Here is a 16,661-nt window from a genome sequence, read left to right on the forward strand (position 1 = left end):
GTGACAGGTCCCACAATGCACCTCACTCAACTTTGACCTGCCCCATTGCATGACGGGAAACAAAATGGCGGCGCCCATAAAATCCAGGTAAAATAGAACAGGTTTTGCTATCGCAAACCTGTAAAAAAATAACGCCGACGCCAACAAGACTGCGAAGGAGGCTAGGGCCAGCAATTGGCCGCCGCCATTGATGTAATCGCGAAAATCTTGAGACTCTTGTGTCTCTTTAGGTGCACTTAACATGTGGTATTAAACTGCGTAGCCCTTTTTTTAACTCAATTCCATTGGCTCTGGTGTCCTATAATGTCCAGCTAGGTTCAGGTTCCAATATTAATTCCATGGTTCAGGTTAACAAAGTATAAGATAATACTCCAGAGAGAAGTGTTATGTTTCTCAAAAAGCGCATTATGATTATGGACATAGTCTAATTGGGATCAGGAAGTGTGTGTGTTGTGTTTGTGAGTGTGTCATGGTATGTGCCCCCCTAGCCTGTGTGTGCACGTGTGTGTGTATTTGTGAGTGTGTGTAGGTGTGTGAGTTCGTGTGTGTGTGTGTGTGGTTCTGCTGTTTGTGTTTGTGAGTGAGTGTGTGAGATTCATACAGTATCATGTGTATCCGAATCGGATTCTAGCTTTCCTCCAACAGGCTGCTAATTTGGCCCCCTGCCCTTGAACCCTCTCTCTCTGACCTTTGGTTTCTAGTTTCAAGTTGACCTTCCAAGACAGATCTACATACAACAAGACATCGTACAGACATGGCGGCCCAACGCCGTACCGTAACGGTTATCACGGTAAGTTGATAAGTTTACTACATTTGTACCTACTGACGCGGCTCTCGGATTTCGTTGGATTCTCAATTACAGCAAAACTGGGTCAGTCAGAACATAAACCACACCCGACTAGCACAGACATGCAAGGTCACGCCTTTGCGGTCTCCTACAAGGAACGCAGTGAAGAGAAGGGGAATTGGTTACGTTTATATACAGTACCGTTCGCGTTATAGTTAACCGGGTACCCCGTTACTAACGAGTTATTTTTTCGTCAGAAAATGGTTAGAAAATCGTCAGTATTTGGTTAGATTTTCGTCAGAAAATGGTTAGAAAATCGTCAGAAATTATTTCTAACGCGTTACCGTTTGCGTTAATGTGATAGGGTCGGATTTCATGTTTGTTTTGCGCGCCGACAAGACAATAGCAATTTGCCACCTCCTGGGGCGTCCGCTAATGTGTTGCGATGTTGCCCCTTGAAAAATAACAACACCAGAGGCAATGGACATGTGATTCGTAAAATAACTTTGTGGTTTATCCATGTGTCGACTGTGTGAAGCGAATTGTGCTATCTTTTAATGCTATTCTATAGTTATTTCTAGCGGAAAATTACGTTGTGTAATACAATGTATGTCAACAAAGTGTAGCAGTGGGCAGACGATGTCTTGTACATTTTGTACCAGCGGCGGCCTACCGCTCTCACAGGACGTCATGGGACGTGACGAAACAAGAAATATCTGCCGTAGAAGAAATATAAATCGGTAACTCATGCCTTAAATTCACGGCGGTTTTTGACACAAAAGAAAAATTATTATAATTTTTGTAAGGCGCGCGGCTTACTAGTACTAGCGGCTTTAATACTCACGGTAAAATGTACCGTCACTCCCGGCGCAAGGACTCGATTCGCCAGCTGAGGACTTTCCACAACCATGATGATATCATAGGTAATAAAGGAATATATAATAGATATATCATGTGGAAATGATAATTGTAATACATGGTTCTATTTAATAGCGGTAGTTTCGTTTCTTATTTTGAGGGGGGAAACTGTCAAAAATCGAGGGAACGCAAACTGAGATCGGCTCACTTCCGGGTGCATAACGCCAAAATTTCTCGACGATTATATAAAAATGACCACTCATTTGCCGCCTACGGTAGCGTGTACATGGTAGTGCGATCATATCGTGCCAAAGTCAGCGTCAAACGTCAGAAAATCCCCGTAAAAATATAGTTGCAAAACACATTTCCCGCGCACTCAGGGCCGGTCGCCCTGGCCGCTGCAGCATGCTCATTATAATATGCAAGTAGCTGCGCTCTGATTGGTTCACCTTAGATGACCTGCGCTGTGATTGGCTAGAACGAAGCCCGTTGCATGCTGGGGCGCCCTTCCCCGCGCGAAATGATCTCGAGAGAGCCACATTTACGCTGGTTTCTACCTTATTTCTACGACTAATTAGCAACATCCTAGTGACGAAATGCGTACTCAAAAGAATTTTCGGGAAAAAAATATATGTACATGTGGATTTGTGGTGCCTTTGGCGTAATTTTGTTGGTCACATACAACGTAATGTAACACGGAAGTGCATGGAGTCGGAGTGGCGGCACGGCTTTCCGTCCCACTCTAAACAAAACTCCAAGGACATAACAAAACTCCCCAAAAACTGGTCAATAATTAGCCATAAAAATGTTGGTGGGCACGTGTAAATATGCTGCCTTTTTTCGAGTGTTATAGGAATTTTCCACGATGTTTTTGCACATCCCTAACGTTACCTCACGCCCGCCGCCTATTATGTACGGCGGACCGGGGCATTTATAACTTCAGATCATCTACATTGTAGGTTTGCTTATTCGGTGGTAAAATAAGTTAACAGAGAAAAACAGCAAACCAAAGTTGACAAACTATAGAAACGCTTGCCTGGGCAACAGTGACAAAAGAAAATGTCTATCTAATTGAATTGCGCCGGTGATCGTAAAACGTTTTAAACGTTACAATATAGTAAAATGCAGGCTAGATCAACGTTCCTTCCGCTGTTCCAGCGGTGTGTATCGGTAATTTCCCGCCCCGCATGAGGTAAATTAGTACTCCTCCCATTATTCTGTGATGTTACCGCGGCCTGCATATGAATGCAGAAGTCTAACGGAAAAGTAACGGAAAAGTAACGGAAAACTTACGCGAAAGTTACGGAAAACTTACGGAAAAGTAACGGAAAAGTAACGGAAAAAAAACGCGTTAGTAACGGCCGTTAGGGTAACTATAACGCGAACGGTACTGTATAATAGCCCTCACAGAGCCTGGGTGGCAGACCCCAGAGCTTTAAAGAACAGAGAAAGCCAGCACTCCTTTTTACTAGTACTGAACCGGTTGTCGCGGCGGGCGGCAGCTGGCTATATTTATTATATTACACCGATTGACTTGTTACACCTAATCCTTGAACTTCTAACTCTAGACACTGTTTAAAGCTATCTAATGGGGTCTGAATCAATCCGTTTGAACTTGTGGTAAAATTGTGAGAAAATACATACGTTACATGTTTACAGCAGCCTAGTTTAATTTACGGCTTTGTCCCCATACTGAGCTTTTGTCCCCGGGCCATGGGTGCGTTTGCATACTAGTAAGGTATCAGGTTTCCGTGACGTAACATCGGTCGTCAACAAACATGTATTGATACTAGACAAGCAAATGGATGGAGTCCCCAACATTCAGACAGTGGCTGCCTCCTACTCGAGGTGCGAGGAGAGACCAGCGGTAGAGACACTAGATTTAGCTACAAACTGAACACTGTCACTGCCAGAACTGAACGATTTAAACTGTGATGGTGGCGTCCGAAACAACGCCCCCTTTTCTGTCAATCGGATCAAGATGAACGACTGGCATGAAGGCGTGAAATAGAGATGACGCGACTTTTGCAATTTTCACCTTTCACTTGCAGTTAATCTCCAAGCAGATCCCAGCTCTCGGTGGCGAAAAGACAGTATCAAATTGGCCAGGCAGTATCCATTAGCCAGCCAGAGATGGTCCGCGGCCACCGGTGGGGGTCAGGACAAAAAAACGGCAATATATAAAAAGGTAACGATCATTCCCCCACAACCTCTGCTTGGAGAGTAACTTGCAGTGGCCTATTGTTCATGAGTGATGGCACGTCCGAAAGAACGCCCCCTTTTCTGTCAATTGGATCAAAATGGACGACTGAAGACTGCTGTGGCCTATTGTTCAGGGGTGATGGATAATCTCCGGACCTCTAGGTTCTGAGCCGAACACGCTTCCGTCAGGTGTTACGTCACGATATATTGACGTATTTTACGAAGAATTATTCGCACATTGTATACAGATACTGTTTGGAGTCCTTCTTGGTTGTTTGGGACGATCTGACGATGACCCTCGCCTGATTGATCTGACCTGGACGCTGAAGATAGGGATCCCTGTTCACCCCATCTACCCTAACTATACCTTCACCATCATCAACAGGTAAATATTAGTTTGTTTATTAGCATGTGATCAAAGTGATAAAATAAACATTACTGAAGAAGATATGCAGGAGGACGATAAAAAAGTCTCTATCAGACTCCTTTGCATGCATAAATAGTTGAAAGCAGCCTAAAAAGAGGGTCCAGTTTTGACTGCATCTATGCACATTTGAGGCCGATTTCGTAATATCTATTCAACCTAGAAAGGAGTCTGGTGGAGACTAACTACTATGCAGGCAAACTGGACCCTCGATGGCTGGATAACCAACCCCCTTGGCCAGTTCGTTCGTTTCTAGGCCCATTTCTACTATTTCTCAAAACGTGTATGGTCAATGAATACTTGTGACCTTACCCTTTAATACCATGGAGGTAGCACGCCCTTACCTTGTCTTCTTTAAAAAACAACCTAAACTGTTATTGACATTGTATAATACATGTAACGTTATCTGTCCATCTGTTGTGACTTGTACTTAACAGGCCTTTCTACAGGAGTACGGATCGTAAAATTCGGCAAAAAAAGAGAGTCCGGCCGCGGGGAGGTAACTGCGCGGCCTGCCAAACCTATAAGGCGGCCAGACTCCCCTGGCAATTATTCTCCTATATATAGCCAGCGTATATAATCTGGTAGAGTCTATACCCTGCCTGCCCAGTGGGCAGTTGTTGTGAGTGTACAGTAAAGGTCTTCGTTCATTGTTAAAACAGGGGTGTGACTGGCGCTCTTGGCGTGTACTTGGAGTCCAATGAGATCTACATGAGCGAGCACACTGGGACTCACATAGACGCACCCGCGCATTTCGCTCAAGGAGCCTGGAGACGTGAGTTTATTTACTAGTATTTAGTATTTTTTGAAAGATTGAATAGATGATGCAGCTTTAACATTGCGCGGGAGTTTATTGGAACGTGGCGTCAGAGACATATGCATGTGACCGTAATAGCGGGCCATACATGCTAAATAACTTGTTTCATACCATAATAAATGCGCCGCCCCGAAGTGTACATGGTGAGATAATCCCTGGTCACGTGCGATAATCACCGAATAAACCAGCAAGTGAGCGGAGCGTAGTTTATGAGGCGGTTATTGCACCTGACCAGGGATTATATCACCATATACACCGACAATAAGAGCCTATCCAACTGACACAGTTATTTGACACAGATTCCTTTATAAAATTCTTCCACTACCGAAAAAATCTCTCACATTCCATATAACGTGACACAAAATGGCATGGACAGAAAAACAGATCATCTAGGCAATCGTCTGCGGTGACCACATGATACTGGAACAATACCACTTTTATTGGGGGTGTCAAAATTATGTTTAGTCTTTTTCTGTTTGAATCTCATATAGATCTTTTTAATTGTGCTGTGTTCTTCAAATAGGTTAAACTAAAATAGATAAATACTTCAATCTTAACACTAGTGTTTGCGTCCTGCCCCCTGTATAATGGTACGGTCCGAAATGTGGTCGGTTATTCTAATAACCGACCACTTTTTAGTTACGGCCTGATATCCAATGGGAAATGGAGCCTCCTGATTGCCCTCTGGCTATATGATAATGTTGCTTATCTAATAATCTGCTTAAATTGTCCCCAGTTGACCAGATCCCCTTCGGTCACCTGACCGGCCCCGGAGTGATGATTGACGTGAGGGACAAGATAGGCGACAACCCGGACTACCCCGTCACACCACAGGACTTACAGGACTGGGAACGAGAGTACGGGCGGATCCCAGATGGCGCCATTCTCATGCGTGAGTCTTTCAACCATGGTTTTATAATAATAACATGTAAGGTAAAAAATGTCTAGTGTATACATTTAATAAAATTTTCTACGTATATTACTGGAGGGTTTGACTTCTTCATTGGAGGCGGTTTATTTGAACAACTCATATCACTACTTCTAGATCTGTTCACAAATTGGAACACGCGTTCGGTTCGGGGTTCGAGTGACGTCACATCGAATACGATCGAACCTGATTCGGGTTCGAAAAAAAGTCAAGGAATTTTGGGGCCGAATTCACCATCGATGTCGTGATAGTCGCTACGTTGATAATAGCTTTGTGTACGCAACTTTTTTTTTAGTCATTTTCATGTACCGGGACAATGTCTATAATAATTTCCAAGCAGATCCTAGGGTGGCAAAAGACAGTATCAAATTGGCCAGGCAGTATCCATTCAAATATTCGCCAGAGAGCGTCCGTGGAGTATTGGACCCTCTCTAGCGAATAACAATGGCGTACTGGACCTTGAGTTGCGTATTGGACCCTCTCTGGCGAACGGATGAATGAATGAATGAATGAATGAATGAATGAATGAATGAATGAATGAATGAATGAATGAATGAATGAATGAATGGTTTATTCGATCATTTTGATCAGATAAAGTACATCGCAGCCATGGGCTGAATTGCGTACTTTTTACATTTAAAAACAGTTAAAAGTAGACTCTAAATACTGGCAAAAACTCATCTTTCTCAATTAACAATTCTAAAACATAAGAAACACTACCTTAAAACAGGTAGGTTGTATGACGGATACGTCGGAGTACTTAACGACACACACATATATGTAAAGGTACACAAGGTAAATATAACGTTCTACAGATAACAATGGGTATAGGTAAATGTCATTTACGTCGGGCAATTAGAACAATATTCGATCACAGATCTGTTTCATTCAGGAGGCGAGTCATGAAAGGAATTGGACTGTTCTGGTATCTTTTTGTCTTAGTTCTTATCCCAGTCAGGCGGTGCTTGTTTCTAGTGTCTCTTGAGCTGATGTCTCCTCGCGTAGGAGGGAGCCAGTTTCTGAATGACTCCGACTCCACCAGTCTCTTTGCAAAGTTACGGCACAAGTCACGTCGCCGGTCGTCTAGGGTAGGCAGGTCTAAGATGCTGCACGCCTCCTTGTAGGATGTGTAGGCCGGTCCAAGAATTATGCGACAGGCTCTTCTCTGGAGGGTTTCGATCCTGGCACGTTGTGCTGTAGTTAGTCCGGCATGCCACGCGGGGGCGGCGTACTCACATGTTGGGCGTACAAGGGTCTTGTAGCACAAAAGTAAGTCTTCTCGGGAGAGGTCGAAACACCGTAATCGTTTGAGTAAGTACAGTTTCTGGTTGCCCTGCTTTACCACATGGTTGACATGTAGTTCCCACCCTAGGTCCTCCTGGAAGTGCACACCGAGTAGTTTTACTGCTTTTACCTCCTCCAGTGGTTCGCCGGCTATTGAGAACTGGGGACGTGGGACATGGACTTTGGAGAAAGACACATGCATAACTTTACACTTCTTAGGATGTAGTTTCATTTGTCGGTTGTTTGTCCATCCAGTCAGTTGGTCTAGGTCGGTTTGTAAGGTAGAGGCCGCGCCTATCATTCGGCTCTCCGCCAAGTTCATGTCATCAACAAACTTCCACCGCGACGCGATGGCATCTTGGCACGCACTGTTGATAATGGCGAGGAATATGAGAGGACCGAGCACCGTTCCCTGGGAAGTCCACAAGTGGTCACCGTCCAGTCCGAGTAGGTCCCATTGTATCCAACTCTTTGTGCTCTTTGGGTGAGGAAACCGCAGAGCCAGTTTGCAAGTGACGGCCGTAACCCCATGTCCAGTAGGCTTGTTACCGCGAGATGATGGTCCACGCGGTCAAATGCCTTGGAGAAATCCGTTGTCACAAGGCTTGTGATCGTGCCTCTCCGATCAGCCGTCCTCGCTAGTTGATTTACAATGTCGACTAAACAGTGCGTCGTAGAGCGACCCGGGAGACAGCCGAACTGTTTGTGGTCTACGCATTGCTTGATGTCCTTGTAGAGCCACGACGCTACAAATCTCTCCGCTACCTTCGCCAGTATAGGCGTCAGGGACACAGGACGAAGTTCTTGGATTGACGGTGGTCGTGTTTTAGGTAATGGTACCACGTTAGCTTGTCGCCACTGCATGGGGACCAATCCTTCAACTAACGATGCATTCAGAATGGATGTGACGGGTGCTGACAGCTCATACGCAAACTCTTTTATCACTCTATTTGGAATGTTGTCAGGTCCGGTGGCTTTTCTCACTTTGATTTTGCGTAGCTCATTGTACACATCCATTTGTTGTAACTGGTCCACCGGTTCAGATGGGAGGAATGCAGGTAGTTTACCTCTGTCCAGTCGCTCCAAGGAACAGGTTACTCCACACAAGACCTTGTTGATCTCATTAGCAATAGTTTTGTAGTCGTCTGGAGGAATACCTTCGATGTTGAGGGTAAGGTTCTTCGTCCAGTGTTGTCATACTTCTAATTCCTGGTACCACCTTGATGGGTTGTCTTTTTGGAGAGTTTTGACTTTGTTTCTGTAGTAGTTTTTTTCGTGTCACGAATTTTGTTTTGAATCTTGCCACGTAGTGATCTCCATATGTCGTTTTTACCAGTTTTGAAGGCTTCTTGCCGCTTCCTGATCAGTGATTTGATCTCTGTGTTCATCCATGGTTTATCAGTGTGATGTAGTCTCGTTATTTTCACAGGGAAGTGCTGATCTATCTTCTCTGTTAGAGTTTGGTAAAAGTTGTTGGTCTTAGTTTGTACGTCGTCTGCTGTAAGGACTTCAGTCCAGTCGTGCGTGACCAACCATTGACCAAAGGACCTGATCTTGGAGTCTGGCATTGGTCTGGTGACCTTTGGCCTTGTTTCGTTTCTTACAAGGCGTGTTTTGGGGCTGAAGTGAACAATGTTATGATCACTGGAGCCCAACGGCGGAAGCAACGTTGGTGGATGGTACATGTGGTCAAGGTTTGTGATGATAAGGTCAAGTGTTGCATCCATTCTGGTTGGTACGTCAACTACTTGTCGAAGTCCGTTTCCTCTGCAGAGATCCTGGGGGTCGGTTCGGTTAAAATCCCCGGCGATGCACAGTCCGACATCGGGGGTCACTGACCTTAACTCGTCTACCACAGTTAACAGGTGGGTGATCAGGTCGTCGCTATGCGGCGATCCAGGTGGGTTGTATACCGCACATACCACAACACTAGGCAGCTCCCGTGGAAGACGTGATGGCCGAATCTTTATCCACAAACACTCCAAGTCGTTAGGGATTGTAACATCGATGGCCTTAGCCTGTATGTTGCTGTTCACATAAATTGCTACCCCACCGCCTCTCTTGCCTTGACGCGGTTTGGAGAAAAGGTTGTACCCGTCGATATCCCACAAAGCGTCAGGTAAGTCAGGGTTAAACCATGTTTCTGTGATGACCGCAACATGAACGTTCAACGAATATAGTAGTGATCGACACTCATCCATCTTATTACAGAGCGATCTAGCGTTGATGACAAGAACGTTCGGCATGGGGTGGGGGTTGCTGTTGTTGTCTGCACTTATCCCATCCAATGGGAGGCCATCTTTTCTGATTGGAATAAGCTTAATGCAACTTTGGCGCGTTTTCTTGTCTGGATACTGTCTGGTCAATTTGATACTGTCTTTTGCCACCCAAGGATCTGCTTGGAGATTATAATGTTTATGCAATGTCCAGTCCGTACAGGTTGGGGCGAGCAGTTCTGGGAGGAAGGACCGGCGGCGTATCTCGGCACGGACCACACAAGGAACGCCTCCTTGCTGCACTCGCCGGGACTGCACCCCGCCGCCGCCCAGTGGATCGTGGACAACCGTGACGTGAAGGCGGTCGGGTTTGACACCATCTCCGCAGATCCTGGAGATTCGACGGTAAAATGCTGTTAAACCTATCCTCTTTTTTATGATTACCGAAAAAATATTGTTTTTGCTACGTTTTCTCTTCTTCTTCTTCTCCAAAAAGTGACCCCTGACCTGACTGAACCAGACTGTCTCAACACTTCTGGTGTTGAGTTAACGTTACATAATTTGCAATTTTATAGTAGGAGGGATTTAGATTCATGTCACCATATATGTGAATGTGTTTGAGTAAGAATTAACAGAGCAGACCATATGTGAAGGTAAACATTATGCATTTGCTTTGCAAATGTTACATTTCTAGTTTTCTTGTTGAAGTTATCCTTTCATCAATGTTTATCTTCGCATAAGGAAAATCGTTTTGCTCAGTTTCCTTCTTCTCCAAGTACTAGAACAGATGGCTGTAACCATAGGTGACTGGTGCTGTAGCAGACACCCTGTGGTATTGAAATACATCATGTAGCAATGGCAGGACAGGTTTTTGGGGCTGGTTACCATACATATGAATTTGTTTTAGTAAGAATGAACAGAGAGGTAGTTTGTGTTATGCATTTGCTTTGCAAATGTTGCCTTATTTTGAAATCCCCCCAAGCTTTCCTTCGTCTTTCTCACATTGAAAATCTCTCCCTAGACGTATGAAACTCACCTGATCCTCCTGCCCAACAACGTCCTCATCCTAGAGAACGTGGCCCACCTGGACGAGATGCCCCCTACCGGATCCACCGTGTATGCCATGCCCATCAAGATCGGTGATGGAAGCGGAGCTCCCTCTCGAGTTTTTGCAATCGTCGATGACCGAACCAGCGCGGGGGTAACGACTACGCCAAACTTAATCTTCATTGTAACTTCAGTTATCATGATTATCTTACAGGCCCTGTGAGATAAGCATAGTATCTAATACAGGTAACAGTTATCTGATTGGTAATACACGTGAGAACATTACATTAAAAGTAAATATACAGAGATTCTTTATTGACACAACAAAAAAGTACAGGGACTTTTGTATGGTCTTCTACAACTTAAGATCTAACAAAGCTAAATACATGTGTGGATAACGTCATCTTACGTACAGAGTATATGTATGCAGTAATAATAAAGGTTTAACTATTCTCTACGCACGGGAGACCTTTTTTTTATTCTCTAACATGTGATCGAAACATTCTTTAATGTATTATATTTTCCTATTTGACCACTGTATTGGTTATCTCCCCTGAGAATGTAGAGTTAATAACTTACGAGTTGGAATTGTCTTCATATACGTGGTGTGTGAGTGCAGATAATTGTAACTTCCGTTATCATGCTTATCTTTCAGGCTATATAGCTGTAAACATAACTGATTCATTGTAATACACGTGAGAACATTACATACAAGGAATATATGAGTTATGAGTTTTTATATAAGAAAGAAGGAATGACTTAACAGCCGTAATATAATGTTATCAATCCACGAACTCTTCACAAACAAAAGTATAAGAAGGTGATCTGATCACGAGATAATTAAATGTACGTAGCAGGCGAAGCCACAGTATTAATGAGGCTGAATGAATGAATTAGTTAATTGTATATGTCAAACTGTTTGCATGTTTCATTAAGTTTACACTGGTAACAAATATGCCTGGGCAGCTTTCATTCGCACCCTTTGTTAATAAGAAACGTTGGTCGAAAAGTACTCAATGGGTTTGTTTGATAACGTTTTATAAGTTATTTAAAACGAACTATAGCTACTTGGATCTTGCTTCGTGAACTGACAGCTAAAATGTGGATTTTATTTTTGTGGTTCATTATTTTGAGGTGAATAAAAAGAGTAACTTTGGTGGCTTAGAACATGTTTTTTTATGGCATATCAACATTGATTTCTTTTGGGTCGCCTACGTATACCAACTTTAAAGAATCTATGGGGGCGGCCCACAACAAACAGAGTATAATTAAAACGGAATGGCATGTCAGATATGCCGCCAGAAAAACAATTGTGGACCTAAAACGATTGTTTTCTTTTCCGATGGCAAACCGTGGACTTAAAACGCCCACGTACACGCCCCTTTTGCTGTCGACGTCAATGCAGCGCCCACCAGCTACGTAGTATGCCACTTCTGATTGGCCATTAGACTTGATCTTGGAGAATATCAACCAACCATTGCAAGCGTAACAAAACTGTACAATGAATATAGAAGTTGCGTCCTGCAGATGTGTTTGTTTACCGCGCGCGCCTGGGGCCCAGCACAAAGCCGGGGCCGAGCGTGGTCCCGCGGGATACCTGCAGAATCGTGACTTTGGTGCTGACTAAAGACGTCTGGTGCCAGTTGCAGGCTAAGAAATTCGGACTGTCAACTTTACAGAGGTAGTAAGCTGTGCATTTGCATAAAACGTACGAGCGAGCAGTCACCATACAACGTCATCCACTGAGCTAGGTCCGACTGGAACACCTAGTGAATACCTTTACCTGCCGACTTTGTTGTGCGGCCACGGTCAACATGGCGCCTTTTCAGTGAGGACGTGTGTCCTCTCTTTAGGCGCTGGTTATGATCATCAAGCTCCTTGTCAACCCATAATTCCGCGATTTATCTTAAATCAAAGCCTCGAGCTTTGTTATTTGTCGGATCTTTTACGGAATCAGAGAGAAGGAGACAAACTTATCAAGTGGAAACATTGGAAACAACGGAAGTAGAACGAAGTGACGGGACAACAAGGCTGTCATGTCCACTGCCACGGAAGACGTGTCAGCGAACGGTGTTGCTGACGAAAATGACGACAACTTCTCCCAGGTAAGGCTTGCCGTAATGTTCAAGTAATCATTTAAGGGTTGAACAGTCCGCTTAGACACGATTCTAAATGTTTGATTACAATTTGTAAGCGCTTTAAAAGTAGTAACTAGGCACAGATCAGATTACGTTTTAAAACAAAATGGCGTTTTTCAAAACACCTTGTCGAAATTTGTTGACAACCTTTACCTTAATTTCGTTCTTACGAAGTCCGTGGATGAAGTTATCCGCCTGCTAGACGAACTAGCGCCAGGTACGGACGACGATGGAGGCGCTGAAACGCCGCCGTCTGATCCACAAGTGGGACGGGAAGAAGGCACTTTGTCGGGGGAAATTGTAGAGACCGCCCCACCGGAACTCGACGCCCGGCCGGTGTGTACACCATATATCTTACTGTATTGAGCATGTTTAAGATACTAAGAAGCAAAATGGTAACGTTATCAGTGTGATAATTATCCTGATGTACATAGTTATTGGTTCCTATCCAACAGGTAGTCTACAACTAGTACAAGCAGAGGTGTTTTGACGTGTTTTTGTGTGTGTGTGTGTCAAGGTGCTTCAGTGTCACACTCTGTGCTTGTGTCACGCACGGTGCGGCGTCACACCGTGTGACTGTACGTGTATAGCATTTTCAGGCGTTTTGTGGGGCTTTCTAGTTTGTCGGCCTGTCTTTCGGTTTGGAGAGTATCCAGCAAATAACAGACCACTCTCACTTTTCATAGCACCGCTCAAACCTTCATGTTTGGGAGAAATGGAAACGAAAGTGAAAGTAATCTAGTTAATATGTCCTTGTGTCAGACTCAGTTGTCTTTTACTATCTATTAACCCTAGCCAAACTCCTACTGCGGGGAGGGGACTACCGTGGATTGCTGTCAGCACAGGGAGGAGGCTGAAAGTCTTAAGAAACAGGTTGAAGATGCAAAGACAAGGGAAGACCAGGTAAGCAATGTGCGACACTATCACTGAATGAAATCAAAACACTGGACATAATTAGGTGCAGGAGTTGGACCTAAGCTAGAAGAAATGGACCCAGCAACCTTCCTCACATTTGAACAAATATCATAATTCTAGATTGCAAAAGTATTGAGTGCTTAATGGCCTGATTAATAGTAATACATGCATTATTCTTTGGCCATATAAACTTTATTAGTTGTTTCAAGGAACTTTTTTGGAGGAAAAATAAAATTTGAAGAGACTTAAGTCTTAGACCTAGACCATGAATGGACTTAATTATCTATCTTTAGATGGCTGCTGCTTTGAAGGATGTAAGAGCTGAAAATGAGGAACTCAAAGAAGCTGTGGAGGTCTTGAAAGATGAGAACAAGAGGATCAACAGGATGCTCAGTACATCTGGCATGCAAAGGCCTGAAGGTGAATGAGATCATTCTGTTCTTCATGCCTTCAGCTCGTGCCAAATCTACTTTTAGATACCGGTAGCCATAGATATTTTGATATCTTGCAATTGTATGTCATCCCGATGATTTGTTTGCTTCTCAAAAGTACATCTTTTGGTAAAAATTGTATGTATAAAATGCATAAGTCTATCAATTATTTTTTATATAATAATACATTGAACTTTTTTGTGTTGAACCGCATTGCTAGCAGAAATATGACATTGCAAAAAAAACATACTGTTCTATGCACTTTGCAGCTATTACGGTGTACAGTATGATGCCAGAGACCCAGCCAGCAACATACCAACAAACAGAGAAAAAGGTTGTAGCGTCCGACCCTGATGAAGGTGGGGACACTCCAGGGCCAGGGCACACTGGGGACCAACAGCCTGCACGCCAGCTGTTCAAGCCTGCACCCCAACCCCCTCATGCTTTTCCCCAACCTCCACCTCAACCCTACCAACCTGCACCCCAACCTCCACCACAAACCTACCAACTTGCCCCCCAACCTCCACCGCAACCCTACCAACTTGCACCCCAAACTCCACCGCAACCCTACCAACTTGCACCCCAAACTCCACCGCAACCCTACCAACTTGCACCCCAAACTCCACCCCAAGTCTACCCACCCCAATTGTACCCACCTACAACCCTGCAGTACCAGTCTGCCCCACAAGTTGTCCCGGCGTTTGGAACCCAGCAGCCAGCTGCGCAGTTTCACTACCCATCTGCGGGCCAACTGCACAACAATCCCACCTTCAACATCACCTTCACTAACGCACCTGCACAGACACCTGCAGCTGGTGCACACCTGGTAAGACATCCTCAGCAACATTAAAATAGAGTAGAATAGAATATAATAGATTATGGAATAGAATAAAATAGAATAGAATAGAATAGAATAGAAAAGTCAAGAATAGAATAGATCTGAGTTGAGTAGAACAGAGTAAAATAGAGTAGAAAAGAATGGAGTAGAATAGAATACACTAGCATAAAATAGAATGACATAGAATAGAATAGAATGCAGAATAGAATAGAAAGTATATCAGAATGAGATAGGATGAAATAGCTATTAAAAATCAAAGAATAAACAATCAAGAATATTCTTTGCACCCAAAAGCATAACTTAGTACTGTAGTAAAAATGCGTCAATAGATATTGCTTGTCAATGAATGCAAAACAGAACATTGTGAGTTATCTTCTGTTCTCCATTTAAGGGACACCCTGTGGCAGAGGCACAGCGTGACCCAGTGACAATCCACCAGCCACCACCTGAGGAGTCCCTGCATTTCCCTATTCAGGTGCAGGACACACGGAAGCAGTCTGTGAGTAACAAATCTAACATTAAATCTCTTCAAAGTTTTAATGTATCTCTTATTGAAATTCTCTGATTTCTCATTGTACAATGTTTTGTGTGCTTTTTTGTTGTGTGCCTTGATGGATAATCCCATATGGATAATCTCATATTCCCAGATTATGTCACTTTAATAGTTTCATAATAATTATTGTTATGTTGCAGGACTGCTCTGTGACTTTCAAGAAGACTATCATCGACACAGATTAATAAGAACTGGGTCAGTGGAAAGCAGTCATGGCCCTAGCCCATGTGTCAGTCGTAAAGGTTAACATCATTTGGCAAAGTGATGATATCGTGGAAGTTTAGTTCAGAATGATTTGCAGTAATGATATCGAGGAAGTTTAGTTCAGAATGATTTGCAGTAATGATATCGAGGAAGAACAAGGCTCAAAGGTCCACTTTTTGGTCCACTTTTTATCTAAAGGTCCAAGATTTTTCTTTAAAAGATAGACTGATTCGTGTCACCAGCGAGGCTGGAATCGTAGAAAAACCGCTCACTTTGTCATGGAAAAAAGTTATCTCTGATTTTTTTTCTTTGAAATCCTCTAAAAAAAATGCAGGAAATGCCATTTCAGAAGGTTTTTTCTTTTTAATTTCCCGGACCCCCCTAGGAACCTCGTGCCTACGGCGCTTGCTGGTCCCTCAAGCAGTGGCAAGAACCCCCCCCCCATTCAAAATCCTGACTACGGGCAAGAGTTCAGAATGATTTGCAGTGATTTAGAGCACAGTTCAAATTTTACTCGAAAACAGTCACCATAGCTATTTGATTCTAGTCAGGTTTGTTGACTATAAATCCAGTACTTTTAAGAGTACAGGTGCAAGTGACTTACAATACTATAAGCACTTGATGTAGTGCTTTTTACCAATTATGTCAGTTTCTCCTCTTGCTTTCACAAACAGCCACAGGACAAAAGGAATTGTCAGAAAAGTGTACCAGCTTATTTGGCCACAAGAAGTTAGTGGAAAGTCACTGATGATTTGGTAATGGTGTACAACTACTGTAAATCATGAAACTTTTGTAGTGGTTTTGTTTCGCTGTGGGAGGGAATGGGAGTTTGTGGTTGAAATAATTAGTACAGTGTAGTCACACAAGGAAGACACAATTGCATTGTCACGTATTTGTAATGGAGAGGTCGCTGCAAAAATGAAATCACCACGAAAGTTTCACCCGGTTTATGATGTGCAACAGGCATGTATGACAGCAGTGCCTGTTATAGGCATTTGCAGTGTTTTTAGCACAGCGGC

At 43.6% G+C, this 16,661-nt stretch overlaps 2 protein-coding genes across 3 annotated transcripts; both read left to right on the forward strand.

Moving 5' to 3' along the window:
* Nucleotides 1–288: 288 nt before the first annotated feature.
* LOC109471504 (kynurenine formamidase-like) lies at nt 289–10,897 on the forward strand. 2 transcript variants are annotated; one of them, XM_019770842.1, is made up of 7 exons: nt 289–315; nt 702–790; nt 4,096–4,232; nt 4,934–5,046; nt 5,825–5,980; nt 9,731–9,921; nt 10,538–10,897. In XM_019770842.1, exons 2-7 carry the CDS (start codon nt 755–757, stop codon nt 10,784–10,786), a joined length of 882 nt encoding a protein of 293 aa, XP_019626401.1. In that variant the 5' UTR covers nt 289–315; nt 702–754; the 3' UTR covers nt 10,787–10,897. The 2 variants fall into 2 exon arrangements, with proteins under 2 accessions (XP_019626401.1, XP_019626400.1); XM_019770841.1 differs by lacking the exon at nt 289–315 and having other exon boundaries at nt 582–790.
* A 1,221-nt stretch (nt 10,898–12,118) lies between these two features.
* LOC109471479 (leucine-rich repeat extensin-like protein 2) lies at nt 12,119–15,806 on the forward strand. Its single transcript, XM_019770810.1, has 7 exons — nt 12,119–12,668; nt 12,876–13,037; nt 13,497–13,604; nt 13,910–14,036; nt 14,317–14,873; nt 15,277–15,384; nt 15,579–15,806. The coding sequence occupies exons 1-7, from the start codon at nt 12,600–12,602 to the stop codon at nt 15,621–15,623; spliced, it is 1,176 nt and encodes a 391-aa protein (XP_019626369.1). The 5' UTR covers nt 12,119–12,599; the 3' UTR covers nt 15,624–15,806.
* The last annotated feature ends 855 nt before the right edge of the window (nt 15,807–16,661 follow it).

The sequence above is a fragment of the Branchiostoma belcheri genome, unplaced genomic scaffold (genome assembly GCF_001625305.1).
Source record: "Branchiostoma belcheri isolate BF01 breed outbred unplaced genomic scaffold, Haploidv18h27 scaffold25, whole genome shotgun sequence".
Taxonomy (NCBI): domain Eukaryota; kingdom Metazoa; phylum Chordata; class Leptocardii; order Amphioxiformes; family Branchiostomatidae; genus Branchiostoma; species Branchiostoma belcheri.